Source organism: Hipposideros armiger, unplaced genomic scaffold (genome assembly GCF_001890085.2).
Source record: "Hipposideros armiger isolate ML-2016 unplaced genomic scaffold, ASM189008v1 scaffold_262, whole genome shotgun sequence".
In the NCBI taxonomy this organism is placed as follows: domain Eukaryota; kingdom Metazoa; phylum Chordata; class Mammalia; order Chiroptera; family Hipposideridae; genus Hipposideros; species Hipposideros armiger.
In genome coordinates, this window is record NW_017731612.1 from 578,217 (window position 1) to 600,750 (window position 22,534).

Here is a 22,534-nt window from a genome sequence, read left to right on the forward strand (position 1 = left end):
TTCAGAGCCTGAAAGTAATGACTGAAACCAGAACTTGCTTTCGTTTTGTCTTGATGCACAGAATGGGCTGTCTCCGCTTCACATGGCCGCACAGGGGGACCACGTGGAGTGTGTGAAGCACCTGTTACAGCACAAGGCACCTGTCGATGACGTCACCCTGGACTACCTGACGGCCCTCCACGTCGCCGCACACTGTGGCCATTACCGTGTGACCAAACTCCTTCTGGACAAGAGAGCCAATCCGAACGCCAGAGCCCTGGTAAAGCCGGCCCAGCCCACGTTAGCGGAGTGCAGACTGGGACAGGCACACGCACCTGGCTGAGCGTGGGGCAGACACCACCACCATGCACAGTGCACAGCTACGGCAGTTCACTCTGCTCAGTGTGTCCCTCCCACGCGCCTGCCTGCATGCCCTCACAGTTTGTTGGTACATGACAGTGAGCAAGGGTAGATTTCAGAGAACAGCAAGGAACATGTCTACAACTAGTGAGTTGCAGATAGATAGGCAACCTCTGGAGCGGTAACAATTTTAAATGGAAAATACAAGTTGAAAAGTAGGGAGCTATAAAATAAGTTTTAGACACATCTAGATAGAGCCAAAAGAAAAGTATGAAAAAGTTACATTTTATTAATCTTTCTTAAAAAAAAAAAAAGGTGGTAAAGTGGTGTGTGGATCTGACTGTATCAGATAGTGTAAAATATAAGCTGGTGAAGAGTTCACTGGGGGAGTTTCCTTACTGACCTGCTTACCTAGCCATCGGCTAACAGCAAAGGGACGCGTCGTGCCTGACTGCCTCCGGAGACGTTTGATCCAGACCATTCCAGGAATTGCCCCTGAGAAGTCTGCAGGAGGCTGTCAGGCTGTCCTGGGAGCAGCTTCTGTGTCTCCCAAGGTCTAATGAAGAATAAGTTTTCCTTGCTTTGCTTATGTTCTAACCATGAGCACTGGGGAGGTTAGGCACGTACTAATTTATGCCTCTCATTTCTTAATTCTCAGGCAAACCTTTCTCCAGTACATTTACATGACTTATGTCAGTTAAATTAGTCTTCAGATAATATTGACGAGAGGATGTCATTACAATTATGAAATATCAAATCTTATTTTCAGTAGAAATTTTCCACCAGGATCAATTTATTCCTCATTGCCTGGGAAGCAAATATACTGTTAGGGTTATGTGCAATTATGTGAGGATATTTTTTTTCTCACAAGGAGGAAATGAGTCATTTTCAGTCGGATCGTGGTCAGTAAGCTTATACAGTATTGTATTCTAATAATTACAGATCTTTTTAGTGAGGCATATACGTGTGGCTCTTTCTGTGTGGCTAATTCCACAGCTCGTAAATGGGGACCGATGTAACAAACACTGAGGCATCAGTCATGGGGCTCAGTGAGACCCTGTGCTTCCCTAAGGATTGCTCGCGCAGAAAATGCAGCCCGATGCCCCACAGTCCCCATGGGACCTGAAAAATATTTAACTGGCAGAATAGATGTAATTATTCTACCTGTAGGGATCACTGTTCAAATACAAATATTATACTGAAATATAACACATAACTCGTAAGGATTAAGCACGGGGTTAACCAATTTTTATGTAATTTCCCCCAACTCCTACACATTAGCCTAGTTTGAAAAGTTTAAAAGTGCCTTAAAGACTTCTTCACATTCCTTTGCCTCTGACAGATACCTCCTTCCAGTTATTCCAGAAATTACCATACTTTCCTTGAAACTATTTAGGAATTTAATAATCATTTCTTTATAAAATATATTTGATGGACATATCTTATAAAAACTTATTAATATGAAAAATATAACATCAAGATATAAAATATTGTCAACATAATAATTTATGCTACTATCCAACTCCTTATAAAAATTTTTTAATACAAGATATATAACTTTTGAATATAAAAGATTATCACCATAAGTGACTCCTGCTAATTTGCAGCTCCTCCTCCCTGAAGAAAATGGTAGCAAGCTGAAACACTTATTGTAGCAGCAGTCACGTTCTTGGATTTTTGAAGTAAATGTGATGAATGGTTTTGATGCTCTGAGAAATGGCCGTTCATCAGAAAGCACATGCTTCTCTTCGAGTGTTGTTAAGCCGTTGCATCGCCTGACCAGTCAGTAGTTCAGACCTTCTCAAGGGTCACTGTCCCCTGTTGTCCCTTCCTTCTTTGAAGAGTAGGCCCGTGTCGTTTCCTTGGCTTTCCTTTCTCCGTGGCCAAACAGGACGACAGGCAGACTCAGCTCACGTAGGCAAGCTCACCTTTGGTTCCAAGGTCAGCGACGGCCGCGGTAGGGACGTAACACGCGACGTTGTGGTGTCAGCGCCTGCGCTGTGCCAGCATGGAGTGTGTGGCGACCGTGTCTGCATGCTGTCGACTAACTCCGTTGTCTCTCGCACAGAACGGTTTCACTCCCCTGCACATTGCCTGCAAGAAAAACCGCATCAAGGTCATGGAGCTGCTGGTGAAATATGGGGCTTCCATCCAGGCTATCACAGAGGTAGAAAACGCCCCTGTCACCGCACGGCCCTCGCTGGCTCTGTCCTCCGCACTCCCCGTGTGTGGGGAGGACCCGAGCCCCGTGCAGAGCAGTGAAACTGCTGTTGCTTTGTTCCGCAGTCTGGCCTCACGCCGATTCACGTGGCCGCCTTCATGGGCCACTTGAACATTGTTCTCCTGCTGCTGCAGAATGGCGCCTCTCCAGATGTCACTAACATTGTGAGTATGGCTGGGGTCCGAGGACCATGGGAGAGCGTGAGCAAACGTGTGTGTGCGCGCGCTAGGGCCGGCCGGGCTGTGAGCCAAGCCCCCGAGACAACGTGTTAGGGAGAAATTGCTAGAACTTTGCTGAGAGTGCCCGAGAGCGTAGGAGATGCGCTGGAGGGTCGGACGGAGGCTGTGGGCTGAACCCATCCAGCCTCCGGTGCAGGTGGGTGGAGGTGCCTCTTACACGCTGATTAAAGTGCGCTGAGACATGCTCCTTCACCTGAAGGGGAGGCTGGTTGGAGCGAACACACTCCAGGTGCGTCTGTGAGCTCACGCCAGCTGATGGGGGTTAAAGTGTCAAGTCTGTCATGTCCAATGATGACCCAGAGACAGACCAGTATTAGGCACTTTCTCTTGGTATCAGATTCTCCCTCTTTCAACAGCAGAGATTGTCCAGTGTCAACCCTTCTGCGAGTGTTAGTTTTGCTTTGGTTTTGTTGGCTAGAGGGGAGCCCTTTGTCACCATTGCAGCTCTGCCAGTAAGTCCCGGACACCCCAGGATTCTGCAGCCTAATCTAAATTAGGGTTCTTATTCGCAATTTCTTCACGTGTCTTTTATTTTCTTGGGGTCTGCCCCTCTAAACTCTGTCAGAGCACCGAGTACATACGAGCTCTCTCCTTGGACTAGAGCCTGCCCTGTGCGAGGCGCGGTTGTGGACTTGAAGCTCAGTGGGGCCACCAGAGTACTGAGGTTTCTCACACTCTGCGACAGAGATGACTGTCCCCAGATAAGCAGCAGTGCTTGCTATTAAAACGAATCTTATTTTCAAAACAATTGATTAACCATTGTCGCTAATTTTTGGACTCATTCCCTTTGAGTCGTGAGACAGGATGTTCAGGTTCACGTTTTGTACTCCCTCGCATTTCCCTGCATCTGACACACTGTTCCTGTGAAGTGTCTGCTGCCTGGACAAAATCCACGTGAAATAAATTTATCTGACTTGAAATATCATTTAATACTCCCTCTTCACAACTGGAGCATAAAACCATTAAAGAATTGAAATATAAAGTCTATGTTTAGAAATTTTCTGAATTATAGCTTATTAGTCCTAAGGTAATAATATTATATGCTAATCGCTACTCCATTAAGAAATTTCATAGCATGCCGATTCGAGTTTAGTTTCTAGTCACTTCTTAGGACTTTAAAAGCGATGACCGCCTCTCTTCCTAATTGAGACCTGTACCAACCAGCAGCTTCCAGCAAAGTCCTCTGTGGACTTTCCCAGCATGCTGTGTGCTCCATATTTGCATTCCAGTGCCTACAAGATCACGGAGCAATGGTGATGCCATGTCACATTATGTCATCATGTTATAACAACATGGACAAGTACTTCTATGGGATGCTTAATTGAAATCTCCTAAGGTAATCTTTCCGAGGGGAGACTTTTGCACAACCATCAAAGAAAACCCATATGAGAAGGTGGTGTGATTCTGAGGCCACTCTAAATTTGCTTCTTAACTGACCAGTTCCAAATCATGTGACAGTTTCAGATTTACTCCATGTTGAGGTCCTCTCCTCTGCAGAAAAATGCTATGGAGGCTACAGGTAGATTTTCCCATAACATAAATAAAACATTAACAAAAACGATAAAAATGTTGACATTTTTAGGTTCTGAAAGATTCTCAAATTTAGACATTGTTATGTGAAGCTTTGACTTCCGCCTCTGGGCACTATGGAGTCTTCATTTGTTCGATGTTCTCATCTGTCTGTTACATTCTCTCTTCCTTCAGCCCCCTCAAATCAAATGCTCGAGAGGCACCTGCCAGTGTAATCATCTCCTTGACCTGTTTCCTGGCTGGTTTCTGTTTGTTTTTATTTTGTTATGAGCTGTCTTTCAGGGAGCAACCCTACTGTCTGTCATGGCAATAGGGTTGCCAAGGAAAATACAGGACTGCCAGTTAAGTTTGAATTTCAGATAATGGCTTTTAATAGGTGTATGTCCCATGCATTCACTGAGACATACTAAAAGAATTGCTAGTCACTGGTCTGGAATTAGAGTTTCACTGGTCATGCTGTATTTTTATTTGTGTAATCGGGCACCCCTCCGTTTAGACGGATTCTGCTTTCTCTAGCGGGGGGTGCCTGTGGGCATGTGCGTTCTCAGAACCTGAGGCGAGAGCCCCGGCTCCTAAACTCCGCAGGCTCACGGAGGAACTGTGCGACACTGCCTGCCTGCTTGCTGCGTCAGAGCTGGTCCTCTCCTGACCCGCTCTGGGAGCCTTTGTGTGTTGCCTGAAACCGTGTTGCACTTTTGGATGCAGTGCTGTCTGTCGTGCTTTGATGCTTTCCAACTGATGCAGCCGAAGCAGAGCAGTGCAGCTGTCCGCAGCGTCCGCTTTCACAGCCGAGAGCGGCCGCGACGTTCGGTGCCCGCCTCGGTCATGAGCACGCCCGCTCTCTTGCCAGGCTTGCTTTTGTCTCCAAATTCCCTCCGAGTGTGCGGTGTACCAATAACTCAATCATGTGCCGACATTGTTACTACAAAGCTCCCCTTCCAGAAAGCTCACCAATGCATGTTCGAACCCAGAAGGCTGCACTGCCAGTCCTAACACATCCATAATCCACAGTGTTCGCTGACCCCCGTGGGAGCAGGGCACCAAGCACTTTGGGGCAGTACAGTGTGTGGTGTTCGCAAGATTTCTCTTTAAACAGCAAGTCAGTGGGTTCCTGGCTAAGTTCACACTCGTGGGATGTTTAACAATCCCCCCGATGCTCAGAGTTATTTAGCTTAAGGTGAGCAAAGCAGGAGGATTGAATAAGATGAGGTGTCCACGCCACGAAAGGAAAGTTACGGATCAGAACTATATACACTCTCTTTCATTTTCTGATATACACTTACATATAAACAAGGGTAACATAACATAAAAAGCTAAGGGCAATTCACAACAAAAGTCAGTTACCCCAGAGTCATTAAATGACAATCAAGCTAGACCACTGTTACAAGGGGAGAGGCCTATGTGTAGAACTTTCTATAAATGTGATGTTTAATAGTTTAGATTAGTTTTATATATAACGCATCGATTTCAAATGTGTAAACACCATAAAAATAACTTATTTTACGTATAAAATATGGGTATTGGAAATAGACGAATATAGGAAGCATTTTACATTTTGAAAACCCCTATTGACAAGTTTGGCTATAAAGTAAACATACAGTTCATCATTGAGTAGGTGCTCCTGAGGGCTCTGTGACTTAATTTCTGTTAAGGAAATTCATTTTTGTCTTTATTTCTACCAAAATTAGTAAAATTGCTGTACTTTTATAAGACCTAGAGATTGAGTAAAGATTTGGGGCTTTCTTTTTAATAGTTAGAAGGTCTTAGCTTCATCTGCTTAGAAGACAGGCTTTGGATGATATAGTAAACGAGTTAGAAGTCATGGTTGCCACACGTCCCAAAGTCTGAAGATAAATATTGCTATTCCAGCAATAAGTCATTTTATAAAACGACATATTCCAGATACATTTCCTTTACAAAAGTTAAATTATGTCATCGGAAAGTAAGGCCAAGGAGGATGAATGAGTCATTAGTAAAAGGACACAATTAGCGTACAGGTCAAGTTTAAGCTTTCAGAGGCAGCTCATTTGAAACAAACTCCTCATAACTTTAAAGGAATGCGGCCTGTGAATGCTGGGAAAAGCCTGAGGCTCTCCTTAAATCTTCCTGATTTAAGGGTTTCTTGTGCAAGGGATCAGAAGAAATTATTTCTTGGTATTTGTTGGAAGTACCCAGTTACCACAACCAACTTTAAGACCAGTTCAGTTTAATTTGGAGTGGCTTCCTTTAGTTGGCGGAAGTCGCCTTACTTTCTAGAAGGGTTCTGGTGACTAAGTCGTAACTTTTAGGCCAGGATCTTGTTTCTTTTTTAACTAAGATTCTTTGAATGAATGCACCTCTACCTTGTTCAGAACTACATGTGGTTTTAGAATATAATGATTCAAAAAAACCCCCAAAAGCCTGTTTTTTAGAGTGGGTAACTAACAGGCTTCCCACAGAGCGAGCGGCCTGAGGACGCGGAGCGGCTCCGCAGCCTTGCTGCCTCTCAGCGCGTCTCCAGTAACCGGCTCGCGACCTGAGCTCACTAATAACAAACGGGGCCCTCTGGGGCAGGTGGCACGTGTGAACTCTCGCTGCCTAGTGTCACAGCGCAAAGAGAACCAGGTGTGACCGAGTTCATCTCAGAAACAAATCTTGACTGTGACAAGGACACGAGCACGGTGCACGTGACGCGCCCGTCGCCCACGGGCTGGCTCGGTCTTCCGCGTCTAGAGTCTCATCACGGTGAGACCGAGCTGCCCTCACGCGGCCGAGGGCGACAGTGACAGCCTGAGGGCGAAGGGCAGAAGGTGCCGACGTGCCCCCAGACCTTGGAGGTTGTGCCGGCTTCACCCTCAAGGCGCCCTGGGTCAAGTGTGGGTGGGTGACCGGCTGGTCGCGCGTGGGCTGAGAGCAATAACCTGTTTGTTTCATGCGTGTGAAGATGGGGCGCTACCAGGCGGGCCGACGGCGCCCACAGGGGCGCGCGTGGGAGGCGCGCGGCGGGCACTCACTCTGCGCCCTTTGTGCCCGCAGCGCGGGGAGACGGCGCTGCACATGGCCGCCCGGGCGGGCCAGGCGGAGGTGGTGCGCTGCCTGCTGCGGAACGGGGCCCTCGTGGACGCCAGAGCCAGGGTAGGTGCCGCGCGGGGCCAGCCCTCGGGGCGGGGGGACGGCGCCGCGTGCGCGCCGGGGGAAGCCACCCCGATGTCGCCGCGTTACCGTGTGGGAAGATGTGCAGACTCGTGTGTAGGAAGCGCAGCACTGACGAACAGCGGAACAGGCTTTCACCCACGGAAGCGCGTTCCCATGTCTCCAATTCCATGAATTTATCGTCTTCCCTGTGCGGTGTCAGCGCGCGTGTCTCACCACGGACGCGTCTCCACCCGCAGGCCGCGCGGCCCTTAGAACAAGCTCTTCTCAGACGCGCCGTCCCCCGCGGCCCCGCGGGTCTCCTCTGTGACGCGCTGCTTGCTTCTCGCTCCGGTTTTCCGCATCCACGCGTCTTTCTTCACTTTTCCAAAATAGCAGAATTTGGGCCCTGGAGACTGTTTGACTGGATTTTCCTGTTTCTAATGGCTTTTAATTCCAACAGGCTGACTTTTCCTTCTTCTTCGTCTAATGCTCCTCTTCCTTCGTCTTTTTATTTAACTTCATGTCCCAATTGCCTTTTTCACTTTCTTCCTTTATACTGAATACACCAGTCGTTTTTATCAATACACTGTATCGTCTGTTCCGTTAACTTTGCACGAGCGTCTGTGGGATTCTTGTGGAATATTTCAACACTTTCTCTCCTTCGATGTCGGGTATACCTGAGCTAGAAGCTCGCTTCAGCTGGATTCTGCCGTCCTGACTCCGCGTTGGAACCTGTGTTGGAGCGAAAGCACCCGCCGGAGCCCTTCACATTCTCGTTTCATGCCCAGGTCTCCATCATGAAGCATGAAGACTGGACTTAAGAAACCTTAAAGCTCCTCCCAGACTGTCTTACCATCCTCTGACTGAATTTTTAGTCTTTTCCCCCAGAACCCAGTCACACATGGGCAGCCTCCGCACTACTTGGTGCTTTTAGATGTCACCACCTTTCTATCCACTGTACGCGGAGTGTCACTTGTGTTCTCTGGGAATCACCACCGCTATGTCCTGTTCTTATACACTTAGCACTTTTGTTATTCACCGTGTATTTTTCCCTGCCTCGGCATTTTTCCTTTTTTTCCATAAGGACTATTTTTAGAGCAGCTTGAGGTTCACAGAAAATTGAGAGGAAGGTACAGAGAGTCCCATACACCCCTTGCCCCCTCTCATGAACCACCTCCCGCTACCCACAACCCCCACCAGCTGGGGCATTTGTCACGACTGACAAGCCTACATGGATGTACATTGTCACCAGAGTCCACGGTTGACACGGACCTCGCTCTCGGTGTCGTCCCTTCTGTTTGGAAGACGCCCCCATTTTCCTTTGCCCCCTGTGATTGTTTCGCTCTGCTTTCCCAGTTCTCTGCCGTGGCTGGGATCAGCTTGCATGTGGGGCCGCACATCCCTCTTTGCAGTTCAGGGAACGGTTCCCCAAACACCCAAAGGACTGATGCCTCTCGGCATAGCTGGGAAGACTGTTTTCCAAATTTGCATGTTCTTCCCTTTGCCACTTCAGGTGGGGCTGTACCAGAAGTTGAAGAAAGTGGGCACGACAGCTTATGTCTTTTTTTTTTCCTGAATAAATGTTGTCGTTATTATTTTTTTATTATCTCCTCAATTGCTTCCTTACGTCTTAATGTTCTTCAAGACGAGCCTGCTGTTTTGTGATCAGAACCACATGTACTAACTGACACTGTAACCGAATGCTCGGCTACCCCCCGTCACACGTGGCCACTGCTCAGCTGTGGGTTAGGGGTCATCCCTGCCCCACTCTCCCCATCACTCATCAGAAACAGCTGACATGTGTCATCCTGTCAAGTCTGCAGGCGGAAGTCCAAGGGAGCGAACCCAGAAGGAGCAGGTTTCACAGCCGCGAGCCAAGGTCCCTGTTCTGTGACCGTGGCAGGGCTGTTGTCACCCATCCTTATCACGGTTAATTCTGCCCAGGCCTCTTTTCTCCTCTGTGTTTCAGAGAAAGTTGTGTCATCTAAAGTGTTGTCAGTCTCCTTACTTTTTGAGAGTCCCCTTGTCCTGTCAGTGGTCACCTTGTCCCTATTTCTGTAGAATGTATAGGCAGATGCCTGTCTCTAGCACCCAGGGCCTGAGTTCAAGTCGTGTTTTAGTAGCTGAGTGACGTTGGACAATCCCAGAGAACTCATTTAGTTCCTCCTAATCTCTCTACTGTGGAAGACGGTCTGGTAATACCTTTCACACCTTCCTTTCAGGTGTGTAGGAGGATAGGATCGAGTGCATCACACATGAAGAAGTTTATGTCTGGCAGATCTTTGTGAAGTTCCAGTTCTATTATTAAAATAATTGAATTGATTATTATTTTCACCTCTCGCTGCTCTGAAACTCATGTGGTGCTGCTTCTGGCTTCTAGCAGCTCCCTCTTGCTCCTCTTTTCTTATAACCAGGAGACGCTGCCTGTTCTGGACAGCCATCCCCCCTGCTCTGCGGGCCCGCCCCACTAGCCTCAGCCCGGGAAGCTCCCCCAGCGTCCTTCCCTGCTGCTGTCACTGTGATGCGCCCTCAGGCCAACTGTAAGACAGCCCGCCCCCTTGTCGGCTTGGTCACACACTGTCTCCTTTTTATAAGAGAATGGTTTGCTCTGGTTCTTTTAGCTCTGCAGTCATTTTCCTGACTACACCTGGACTCAGGTGATGTCCGAGCCTCCTCAGACATGTCGCACTGTCCCTTACGCCAGTGCCTGCTCTCTGTGTCTGTAAATGAAAGCACTCAGCTAATAGTTAACCCCATTTCCTTCTTGCCAGAGTTCCTTTTCATCTTTCAAGTCCTGGATGCAAGTCCCGGACCCATGTGCTGCGCCTCTTGGAACATTTTCACAGAGTACAATGTCTCCTTTATCCACAGTCTCTCCTTGAAGAAATGACCAGCTTTTGTGTCCCTGGCTTGCGTTTTCCCAGCATTCCTCATTCTTTTGTTCTTGATACGGTTCCCGGAATAAATACTGTCTCTTAGTGAAAGCTTTTGGATGAGAATCTAGGTCTCAGGGCTTCTGGATTAGATTTCTTTCTTATTCAGAACCATGAGTTGGTTTATATTTAAACATAAACGAGGGCTGGAGCCTAATGAGTTGAGAAATGTTTTGGTGTGCCTAGGAAACAATGGGCCAGTTCATGGAGGTACATGCTTTTGAAGAATCTAAGGAGGATTTTGTGACCACACAGATCACCTCTATGGCAAACACTAAAGAAGCCAGACTCAGGGTAGTAACCACTTCCGTGTGCGCAGGGGTTCCTGGAGATTCCCAGAAGCCCCCGTGCGACGTCCGTGTGAAGTGCTGTCTGTCTGGGCCTGCGCGTGGCGCTAACGCTGGACTTGACTTGACTTGTAGGAGGAGCAGACGCCCTTGCATATCACCTCTCGCCTGGGGAAGACGGAGATAGTCCAGCTGCTCCTACAACATATGGCCCATCCAGACGCGGCCACCACCAATGGGTACACGCCACTGCACATCTCTGCCCGGGAAGGCCGGGTGGACGTGGCGTCGGTCCTCTTGGAAGCAGGGGCCGCCCAGTCCTTAGCCACCAAGGTAAGGGGTGGCCTCGCGACAACACGGGCCAAGAGGGATCCTGAGTCAGAGTCTCTGGGCTCTGCGGCAGAGGCTGTCCCGGGGGAGACCTCGTTTAGGCCTCTGTCGCTCTCGCACTGATTATTTTAGATGGATTTTCTAAATGATAAGAGGGGATCGTGGGATTCCGTATCTCATTTTCAGCAGGCATGCTAGACTCGTTATCATTAGTGCCAGTGTGTTCCCAGTATAGCTTTCTAGTCCTTCAACTAGGACAGTTTCTATACAGCAGGGCCACCCTCCCTTCCCTTCGCACTATGAAATCAAGCCTGTATTCCCACGAGGAAAAAAAGAGTCCCAGATATACTGAGCTAGTATAACTAACGAGGAAGAGCAAATCGCATCAGAGTGGCAGTGCTGTCTGTATGCAAGGGTTTCGGTAGCTTCTAGAAGCTACTTCACGTCATCTTGCATTTTCTGACGCTGGTTCAGCCTTTGTCCCCTTCGTACACGCGGGTCCTTACCAGCTGAACTCTTGCCTGGTTAGTTGCAGTGTCTAAACAGCTGGCCTGGAGAATCCCACTTTATTAGTCGTTATTATCGTCCAACAAAGAAGACACACTATCCTGAATTTTCCTTACATTCAAATTTTCATGCTGGGAAAGAGTAGAATTTTTCTCCAGTTGATACATTCAATTTGGAGTTCCCTGTTTGGATGTGACTGAGACGAAAACATGAACACAGCGAATTGGAGCCGCGGAGCCTGGGCTAGTGCGGAAGGGTGGGGCTGAGACAAGCTGTTGGCAGGCAGAGTGCTTCCCCCAAGAACAGCAGTGGTTCGGATTTTTAGAGTTTCCATTTGCTCATGGTCAGCAGGCATCAGCGCTGCCTCTGGGGGAGGGAGTGTGTGGTGAGAACCGAATCTGCGTGTGTCCTCGGAGCCCTAGCACAGCCCTCCAGCCCCTGGCTCACCTGGTGCCTGTGGTGTAAAACCTCCGATGTACAAAAGTGGGAATTATCCAGGTGCTCAGATCTGAGGAGTTGAAAGCCAAGGGGACTTCAGGGAAGGAGCCCCCGTAGCGCGTCCCCAGAGGCGAGGAGTCACGGTGGGGGGGTGCTTTGCAATGGCAAGCCGCGTTTTTCGTGTTGCCCACCATTTAGCGTGCTGTTTCTGCAGAAAATACAAATCAACTGAATCATAATTCTAACATTTAAATGAAGAAATTTGGAATTCAGGTCTTATAAAAAGGAGAGAGAGAAGGTTGAAGAGAAGGCAGCTATTGTCTCCTCCTCATTCTAGAGGCAAGAAAAAGACAGGCTGCGTTTCCACACACAGATTGGAGCCATTTTCCTGGCACCAGGGGCTTTTATAAACCCCACCCACGAAGTCACGTTTCAGTCTGTAGAGTCGGTCCAGACAAACTCGGGGCGAATTCCATTGTTCTTCCTAGTCCCGTTTATGGCTCAGAGTCAGTGCTGCCAGCATTTCCCCCAACACGCGGTTCGCTGAACACGTCACTCACCCAGCGGGTTTGTGGGTGGCCGCACCCACTTCCCCCCCTGCCTTTCAGAAGGGGTTCACGCCTCTGCACGTGGCCGCCAAGTACGGGAGCCTGGACGTGGCGAAGCTGCTGCTGCAACGGCGCGCTGCCGCGGACGCCGCGGGGAAGGTACGCGCGCGACACCGCGGCTCGTGCGGGGACCCGGCCGGCCGTGTGCCCGTGGCCTGTGCCCGGGACGCCCACGGAACGGCCCCGGGCGCTTCTGTCTGGTCGCCGTGCTCGCGGGAGCTCGGCCGCCACTTTCGGGGCCGGCCGCGTCATGAAGGGCGGTGTTGGGTCCCCGGGGGCCGGGTCCCGCGGCTCCTTGCCCGCCTGCCCGCCTGACCTGGACTTGACCAGCGTCAGCTCCCACGCGTGCTCGTGGCTCCGGGGTGGGTGGCGCTCGCTCACGAGGGACCTGCGGCCCTTTGCAGAACGGCCTGACCCCGCTGCACGTGGCTGCGCATTACGACAACCAGAAGGTGGCGCTGCTGTTGCTGGAGAAGGGGGCTTCCCCCCACGCCACTGCCAAGGTGAGGCCGCGCGGTGTGCGCGCGCGGGGCCGTGGGCGCGCCCCCGGGGGAGCGAAACGTGCGGGGATGACTGCCCCCGGGGGACTGAAACGCGTGGGGATGACTGCCCCCGAGGGAGCGGAACGCGTGGGGATGACTGCCCCCCCCCCCGCGGTCACCCGTGGAGTGGCGCGCGGAGGACGTGCGACCAGCCAGGGGCGCGTCGGGGAGTCCCAGGCCCCGCGCTGTGCTCGCTGTTCCCACCCGTGCACCCGGCTCCGGGGCGCCAGGCACGGGCAGTACTGATGCGCTGGATGGAACACGCGTCCCTCGAGGGGACAGACTGTTGGGCGCAGGGGAAGGGGTGGGGCCGGGCACGGGGAAGGAAGCCGCCTGCGGGCGTGTAAGGCTCCGCCTCCAGAAGAGGAAGCTGCGCCTTCTGCCCGGCGTAGGAACGGGGTGCCGGGGACACAGGTTGCAAAGATTTGGGTGGTGTCGATGGGAACGTGTGGTGGGTAAGACTGGGTTTACCATAAACTCGTCTTTACCTCTTCTGTTGATGAGAGAGGCTTACTTGCCCCGTGGAGCCCTCTTAGGGTCACAGTATGTGTGCTGTTTCTGGTTTTAGAATGGCTACACGCCTTTACACATTGCTGCCAAGAAGAATCAGATGCAGATAGCGTCCACACTTCTGAACTACGGAGCAGAGACGAACAGTGTGACAAAGCAGGGAGTGACCCCACTCCACCTGGCCTCCCAGGAGGGGCACACGGATATGGTCACCCTGCTCCTGGATAAGGGTGCCGACATCCACATGTCAACCAAGGTATTCTGCGTTTGCCTCTCGTTTTAGTCAAGAGTCTTTTGGATGAATGTAAACAGAAACCAGTCAGAATCAGCTTGGGACAACAAGGGGGCGTGTATTAAAAGGAAAGAGCAGTGTCGTGTAGAGTTCAAGGACACACAGGGGTCAGCCTTCCGAGGGACCAGGACCGGCAGCAGGCGGGGAGCCAGGCTCACGGACTCGCTGAGTGGCAGCGTCTTTGGGTCCTGACTTGCCGTGCAGGTCACTTCTCTTACCTCTGTCTGTAGACCTGTTCTCCGACCACGTGTCCCGGGAGGCTCACCCTCTGCTCCCGAGGCAGCCCACCTTCAGCAGGCAGGTGGATGTCCGCAGGGCCTGCTGGGCCTCATTCCAGACCCCGGAAGAGAGGTGACTGTTCACCTGGGGTGTGGCCCAAACCACTGCTCCTGTTCCAGCCACAGCCCAAGCCGTTCTCCAGCCCGCTGGGCCTCAGACGCAGCTGCTGGGGGTGGGGAGGGCAGGGGACACAGTGAAACATGGATTCTGAGCCCTCTTCCGGCTGGCGTGAGTGGTGGAGTTCGGAGAATGAGGGTGGTTAATGAAGCACCTCAGGCACCTCACGTTTTCCAGACTGGCCTCTGCGGACACACAGACGCATAGAATTAACAGTCAGGCATGTAGGGGGAAGAGACTGTCACATGTAACTCTGTTTTGATTTTTATAAGAACGTGTGTGTGTGTGTCTGTCTTATACTCTACATACTCCCTGAAGCCAGCTGCAACTGTACGAGTATGTGATCGCAGGTGATCAGCAAAACCATAATACATTTCCCCATTGCTTTAGAAAAGCGTGTATGTTCTTTTCTAGTTTAAGACCAACTGAGATCAGTAATGTCCTGCTCTCCAAGTAGTCACTTGTCAGTAGAAAGTGTGATGGAGAAGGGACCCCGCATCCCGTATCCAGTCCCATGGCATAACATTTAAAGCCCAGGCCATGAAAGGAGCCTTTCTCTAGTTGGAGGATGCCCTTCTTGCTGTGGGCGGCCCTCACACGGTCAGAGGTCGGAGGATCTGCTGGTGTCTGGAGGTGGCCCACGGTGGAGGCTGTGAATGCTGGGGCTTGGCGTTCTGGGCCTCCCCTGACTGCAGGCGAGAGGCCTGCAAAGCCGCGCTCAGAGCTGACCTGCTCTTCGTGTGCTGGGGGAGGGGCCTGCCCCAGATGCAAGCAGGCTGCACAGTCAGCAGCAGCAGAGAGCACCGAGGGAGGGGAGACACTGGTGAGTGGGCCCTGTGGGGACAGGACGCCATGGTGCAGGGGACGCGAGCTGGAGTGCGAACTCCGAGGGCAGCAGCGCATGTCCACCGAGATGTTCAGGTGGCTGGGAAATCGGGTGAATGAAAGGTGCTCAGGAAACACCTGGGAGACACAGGTGACAGGTTTTAACAGTACTCTTTAAATTTCCATTTTCCTTCATGGAAGCTACGTGCCCTTGTGGTGAGGCTGCCAGATTGTGGCACTGACTGAATAAGTCACGGCCCTTGTCTATTCTTTTATCCTGTATTAGTTTCTAACTGTGCTTCAAGTGCATATTCAGCTAATTAAGGTAATTGCTGGATGTGTCCATGCCAAGCGTTTTACACAAAGCTGGCCAAATTACGATGCTGTACGTACATGTGCGTGATGAGGTAACTTTTTCTTTAGCATTTGCAGGAATCCAGAAAACTGTGTGTTACCTTTGGGTGCTGGAGAAACCATTCTGAACTCATTTTCTGTCACTGTACGTTTTATACATTGATGTGATATTTAGTTGCTGACAACGTAGGTTAGTGCTCTGCTTATAAGATAGAAGGAGGGCTTGGTCGGCCAAGTATTGACGTGAGTACGTGGACTTAGCAGGAGGCGCTGATGGGTTGAAATGACTTGTCTGAAAGCTCAGCAGCTGAGTGATTTTGAAGTCGGCACCCAGTATAGAAAACAGGATTTGTGAGTGTTGACTGACTTGGAGAATCCATCTCGGGTGGAAAGTCAGTCCCACGGAGGGTTTACCCTCGGTTTCTGCTGTGCTCTCTGGGGAGAGGCTGTGACTCCCAGCACTTTTCAGGACCTGGTGTTACGGTGATGCAGTGTGTTTTCTTCCTGAAATGCAGCCTTTGCCCCCATTTTCTCCGTAGAGCGGCCTCACCGCCTTACACCTCGCCGCCCAGGAAGACAAAGTGAATGTGGCTGACATTCTCACCAAGCATGGTGCTGACCGGGACGCCCACACGAAGGTAGTCTCATGATCTGGGTGATGCCCAGTGGCCCCGTAAGGCGCCCCAAGTCCAGGGCCCCCAAGAGTCCATTCCGAATCAGTCATTCCTGTCCTCCCAGGCCGACCCTGGGCCCCCTTTCCGCTGGGTCAAGTCCAGTGGGCAGCACGGACTCGGGCCTCTCCGGGCAGACCCAGCCGTGAGGCGGAAGCTGCCGCCTGACTCTTGCTCAGCCTGTCAAGAGGACGCGCTTGTCCCCACGCCCTGCGTGAAATGGCGTTCCTTTCTCTGTGCCGTGGCACCCTCAAGGCCACCCGAGCTCCATTTTCCACGCGTCTCCTCCAGAGTCTCCTACGACTCACCTGTCTTCCTTGTCTGCAGTCCTGTCATTTGTGCATCTCTTGGTCCTTGTCAGATTGAGTCACACACATCAGCTCGCCTCTCCTGGTGTTTAGTTCCCTGTTTTCTGGGTCTGTTCTGACCCTAATTTGTATCCACAGGACACACACAACCTGCTAAGTAACATTCGTATGACAGATGGGATTTGTCCCCACCCTGTGTCACCCCTCTGCCCTCGCGTATGAAGCGCTGAACTTGTCATCTACTTGTTTGTTGTTCTTTACAGCTTGGTTACACTCCTTTAATTGTGGCCTGTCACTATGGAAATGTGAAAATGGTCAACTTTCTTCTGAAGCAGGGAGCAAACGTCAACGCAAAAACCAAGGTAAATGCTTGTTCCGATTTCCCTTCTGTCAGCACAAAGGCTCAGCCACGCGGACGCTCCCCGGGCTCATGTGTGACACATGTGTTTCTTCTGAAGTCGCTGGAAGGGCGATGTAGTCTGTGGGCCGTTGGAGACTTTGGCTTCTGTAACCTGGGACAGCCATGCAGGCTGGCTTCAGAACTTCTGTGACAAAGTTAGAGAAGCCCTTTCTGCCGGCACAGTAGGCACGTTCCGGCCGAGTCCCTTGGTCTCAGGACCTTGGCCCCCGTCCCCCTCGGGGAGACACAGACAGGTGGCCGAGCCCGCGTGCCCTTCTTGTTTTAAAACTGACCGTCATTAAGAGCACGCTATGCGTCATATGTAGGTTATGTGTGACGTTAGGGATATTAAGTCATACGGTCCCTAAAGAATGTCATGGTCACATGCTGCCACCTGTGCTCGTTGAGTATTAACCACAGAATCAGAATGCAGGCCGCGCAGCTGCTCCGGCCGGCACTGACCTGCCGTGGGATTCGGTCCCGGGCCTGGGCTGCAGGACCCGGCCCATCGCCACTCATTCTCCTCCCGGACGTTTACTCCACGCTTGCTGCTTCCGGCCCCGTTCACCCTTTCCACTCGTTGCAGCCTCTACAGTGGGACCTGACCTGGGGTAACTGCCAGGGGACACCCCACAACTTCCCTGCAGCTCGTCCATTGATGCTTCACTTTCTGCCAGCTGATACCCCCATTTTGCCCATAGCACCCCGTCCTGAGGTGCTCTCCCCTTTACCTGTTTAACTCCTGTCCAGCCTGGAACATCACGCTCCAGGAAGCGCTCTCCAGCTCCTCGAACATTTTATGATTACTGTTCTATGACTAACAAGCGTGCCGTTTAAAATTCACTCATAAGACGTTTTTTTATTAGGAGCACATGGCTTTTTCGTCTCTTTGTGTTTTTGTTGGTGATGCATTGTAAAGGGTGACGCATGTTCTAATCCCCTCCTACTCACGCCTCAGGGAAGGGCCCCTCACCCTAAATAGTAGGAGAGTCACAAGCTGGGTACACAGTGTCATGTAACCTTTAAATTCATTTCTGTTTTCATTAAAAGCCCTTTTTTCCCCTTTTTCCTTTTGACCGCCTTTGCCCACTTCTCCCACCCGCCCCCCTCCGCCTTTGGCAACCACCGCTACTCTCACGCCTGCATGTGTGTGCGTGTTTATCACAATTTCTTCATTCGTCCGTTCACGGACACTTAGGTGGGTGCCAGGTCTCGACCACTGTGAATAATGCTGCAGTGAACATAGGGGTGCAGGGACCTTTTCGAGTTAGTGTTATTGTTTTCTTCGGATAAATACCCAGAAGGGGTTGCTGGGTCAGGTGGCAGCTCTGTCTTTAATCGTTTGAGGAGCCTCTGCACCACTTTGCAGTCCCACCATTCCTGTGACTCCGTCACGTTTGGAATATCACGTGGTCAAGCGCAGTGAGGTGACGGGGCGTGGGTCCTGGCTGGAGGTTCTCAGGGATAACGTGGGCTGATCCCATCTCACTGGTTTGCCTGGTGGTGTCCGAGGCCAGGTCTGCATGTAACGCCACGCTCCAGGGCGCTCAGCTAGTGTCACAGGGAGGAGAAATGCAGCTCCGAAGAGCCGTGTGGCTGCGCATGGGTGTCAGTCCTATGGCGGCAGCCCCCAGCTGCTGCCAGGACGTTGTGGGCACCCAGGAGCTTCCAGTCACCCTTCTAGATGCTACTGATGAGACACGTAAGAGGTTTGCAAGTCGGTCTCTATATCCTATCAAGGAGTAGAAACAAAATCACGTCTGGACATAAGCAAATAAAAAGTGAAGCTGGTTTATTAAATTATAAATAATAATATTAACGTGAGGTTCAGATTCTGCTCTGACTCTGGCAAGAACAGCTGCTGCCGGCTCTCCGAGCGGTTCTGAGCTCTCACGAAATTGGACTCTGAAAGTTCTAGTCTGAATTCTCAGGCGTCAGCACCATGTTTGCTGCGTCAGCTCACGCGCGTGGGCTGAGGACAGACATTCTTGTTGGAGTTCAGGTGTTCTCCTTAAAGGTAAGATGCAGCCAGGCACGCGGCTTAGCAGACCTTGAACACGCCGTCTGTCATGGTCTTTCTGTTAAGCGTCGATTGTCGGATAGTTGTAACATTTGGAAGCTCGCTGAGGTTTGGCCTGCATTCAGATGGACATTCAGTCGAGAGAAAAGTCTCATTTTAACTTTTCAGGTTTTTAAAAGTGAACTATGTAGATTTTACTTGCTTTTGGAAGTAAATATATTTTTTCATGTATCTTCAGTGGATAGACACATACCTCAGAGGATGTTCTTTTAAGAAATACTTCAGTTTTCTCAAATAGAATGACATTTTTGTAGAAGGAATTGTTTTCTTCCTCAAATCTCATGTGTAACCATAGTTACCAAAATTGATTTGTTGCTATGAAAATATAAACATAATTTTTGCCTTTACTATTCATACATTCATGACTGGCATAAAAATTTGGAGAAGTGAACTTGTCTTGTGGGACTATTAGTGGCTTAAAATTAGAATGAAACCCTGTAATGTCAGCTTGAGGCAGACTGATTTGATCAATTATGTGATAATTTGAAAAGAGGTTTTAGAACTTCAGCATGTAAGAGGACATTTTCTTTGTAAAATATGCTGTAAAAATTATAGAGCTCTTCAATGAGAAAGAAAAAAATGTTCGCTAGCATTTTCATGTAACTAAAGAAAAATTTCACGGACAACATATTTTATCCTTCACAAAACTTGAAATCTGGGCCACTTCCATTTTATAAACGAGAAAATTGAGGGCCCGAGGGGTTCGGGATGTGCTGGTAGTTGGGGGACAGTGGGCCTGGGGCCCCTCACAGGATGGGCTGACGACCGCAGGGAAGCTTCTAGCAAGCGTCGGTGGAAAAGCCAGGGAGGTGCTGCAGACCCCCCTGGAAAATCCACTCATGGGACTTTTCCTGGCCCAGGTGTCTCCTGAGGACTCATGTGGTCTGAGTTGGAGGGCAGGGATGTCCCCGTGGCATTGTGCTTTTTGCTGAGCACCTGGCTTGTGGTCAGTAGCCCTGGGAGCAAACTGACCTGGCTGGTCCTGAACTTGGCTGCAGAATGCTTGGGGACACGACGCAGAGGGAGCGCTTGCGGAGAAGGACGCTCAATTCCTTTACGCTCCCCCAGTGCCCACGCGGCCGGGCTCAGCAGAGGGTCCCTGTGTTGTCTGCATCCCCCGGGTTCTGGGGCTTCTTCCATGGCAGGGACACACACGCCTAGCAGAGCTGATGCTGGTCAGACCGACATGTGTCACACGTGTGGGCATGTCCCCAGGATGGGATGCCACAGTGACAGCATGGAGGAGACGTGGAGCCCTGTGCCTGCAGCAGACACGTCAGTACATGGAGAAGCAAATAATACCCATGTGGGTCACGAGGTGGCAGTGATACTAGATGAAAGGGACATATATCCTTACAAGTATAAGGTGCGAAGGCCACTCGGAACTTATCAGGGCCCGGGACAGTTGGGTTTGAGATAGCTTCGTGAGGTTGGATCGGGGCTGAGGCAGGGAGATAGTAAGGCCACCTGTACACATCAGCTGTCACGTCTGCACATGACCCGAAACTGGGGAAATGCTTGATGATTTAGTCTGTCCATTCCCCCAGTATTTATGAAACACCCACTATGTACCAAGCACCCTCATTTTCAGGATAATAAAGATTAAAAGAGACAGTAGCTGTAAGGCTCAGTATCTGGCCAGGAAGTGACAGGGGTCCAAGCTGTGTGCCCGCAAGGGTCCTGTGCAGGTGACCAGTGTGGACACGGCTGTGCCAGGCCTCCCACCCACGGAAGTTGCTGTCGGCACACCCATGTCATGTCCAAGGGACCAGGACATGACGGTGCGATTGACAGGCGCCTCATCGTGAGCTGGTTGGTCTGGGGACCTGAGTGCAGGCTCCCGGGGGACTTTCTCCCTAATGGCCCTGATGAGTGCGACTCAGACGCACCCAGTAGAGGCTGACCTGTCTGTCCTTCCTTCTTCTCTGCACGTGTGTCCCCATCGGCCCCCAGAACGGCTACACGCCTTTGCACCAGGCTGCCCAGCAGGGGCACACACATGTCATCAACACCCTGCTGCAGCATGGGGCCCGGCCGGACGCCACCACCGCGGTAAGGGGCCTCGGCCCGCACCCCTGCCTCCCTCCCTGCCCCGCTGCTGCCCAAGCACAGCCCCCTGTGCTGTCACGTTCCCTTGAGTCAGCCCCACAAATGAGTGACGTCCCCAGTGTCCTGTCCTCACAGCCCTGCTCGGCTCCTGGGGGCTCAGCCTACGGCCTCTTTTATGGAGTCCATCCATCTCATGTCTGGTCTCCCTCCCTCCCACTGCGGCCTTCTATTTCCCAGCATCACTGTCTTTTCCAGAGATCCCTGCCTTGTCACCATGTGCCCGAAGCAGACGGCTTTGGTGTTGTCATTTTGCCTCTATTCATGTGTCAGGCTGTTTCTGGTATCTGAGTCCCACAGTCTTCCTGAAACAAGCCGTGTCTGGAAACCCAGCTGGGGGATGTGGCTGAGGGCTTGCCAGGGACTCGGGGACTTGGTCTCTAGGGAGAGGGGCTCTGGCTGCAGCCACCCCTAGAGGGGCTCTGGCTGCAGCCACCCCTCCAGCCGCAGTTTGCGAGGCTGCTGCTCAGAGCTCTGTGGGACGGGAGCCAGTGACAGGGCTGCAAGCAGTGCCATTAACCCTAGGGGCCAGGGCTGCGTGGGAGCCGGGCCGCGCGTGTTCAGAGGGAACCTCTGCCCAGCCAAGGCGACTGCCCCTGAGGCACAGCCCGGGGCCCTGGACGTGGAGCAGGTGCACTTGGCACTTGCTGGGCTTTGGAGTCGTGTCCTGAGCACAGCACGGTGTGTGGAGGCTGACAACCTAGGGGTTAAAGCGTCAGGTGCTTCTCCCTGGAAAGAGCAGGCGGATGCCACTTGTTGTGTTACCATGGTGACCTGGGCCCTAGTCTAGAGAAGTTGCAAAGACAGACTCAGATGTGACGGTGGGAACTAGTGGCTTTCCCAAGCTGTGCCTGGTGTTGGAGGGAGGGCTGGCTGGTGAGCTCGCCGGCTTCTGGGTGTTTATCGCTCTCTCTCTCACTCTCCTTCAGAACGGCAACACCGCCCTGGCCATCGCCAAGCGTCTGGGCTACATCTCCGTGGTCGACACCCTGAAGGTTGTGACCGAGGAGGTGACCACCACCACCACGGTGAGTAAGCGAGCCATCAGCTCCGGCTCTGGGTTTCAGCGTTCAGGCCACATCCTTTATCATTTACACACTGTTTTGGGCTTTTGCTTTTGACAACTCTGTTGTAGAACATACATTGAAGAGCACAGATGTCAGTGCCCTTGTACACAGTCAGGGCCTTCGCTTCCTTGGATCCCACTAAACCCGTGTACAATGTGTGAGTGGAGTTTTATAATACTTAGCTCTTTTTCCTGTGGCCGGCTGCTTTTTCTGCTCCTCTGCCCATTTGCTGTGGTCGGGTGTGACCCCACTGCCGGCAGAGCGCTCGGGCTCCGCGGGCGAGCTCGTCTCAGCGGAGGTGACGCTGGCCTCCCCGAGGCCCCCTGGCCTGCTGTGCTGCTGGCTGCTCCGGCGCTTTCTCAGAGAGACCGAGTCATCCTGACTTCCGCTCTGCTCTTGATGAGTTTTTCTCACTCAAAAAGAAAACTGGATGTGCT

The 22,534-nt window shown here is 51.5% G+C and overlaps 1 protein-coding gene across 22 annotated transcripts in view; it reads left to right on the plus strand.

Annotated features, from left to right (window-relative positions):
- The window catches only part of ANK2 (ankyrin 2), a 284,146-nt gene that overhangs the window by 191,935 nt on the left and 69,677 nt on the right, over window positions 1–22,534 (plus strand). For all 22 annotated transcript variants that reach the window (XM_019656561.1, XM_019656546.1, XM_019656560.1 and 19 more), the window contains 12 exons: window positions 62–259; window positions 2,408–2,506; window positions 2,626–2,724; window positions 7,345–7,443; window positions 10,799–10,996; window positions 12,547–12,645; window positions 12,951–13,049; window positions 13,657–13,854; window positions 16,005–16,103; window positions 16,708–16,806; window positions 20,878–20,976; window positions 21,960–22,058. In XM_019656561.1, the coding sequence (XP_019512106.1) occupies window positions 62–259; window positions 2,408–2,506; window positions 2,626–2,724; window positions 7,345–7,443; window positions 10,799–10,996; window positions 12,547–12,645; window positions 12,951–13,049; window positions 13,657–13,854; window positions 16,005–16,103; window positions 16,708–16,806; window positions 20,878–20,976; window positions 21,960–22,058 (1,485 nt within the window). The remainder of the gene's footprint in view (window positions 1–61; window positions 260–2,407; window positions 2,507–2,625; window positions 2,725–7,344; window positions 7,444–10,798; window positions 10,997–12,546; window positions 12,646–12,950; window positions 13,050–13,656; window positions 13,855–16,004; window positions 16,104–16,707; window positions 16,807–20,877; window positions 20,977–21,959; window positions 22,059–22,534) is intronic.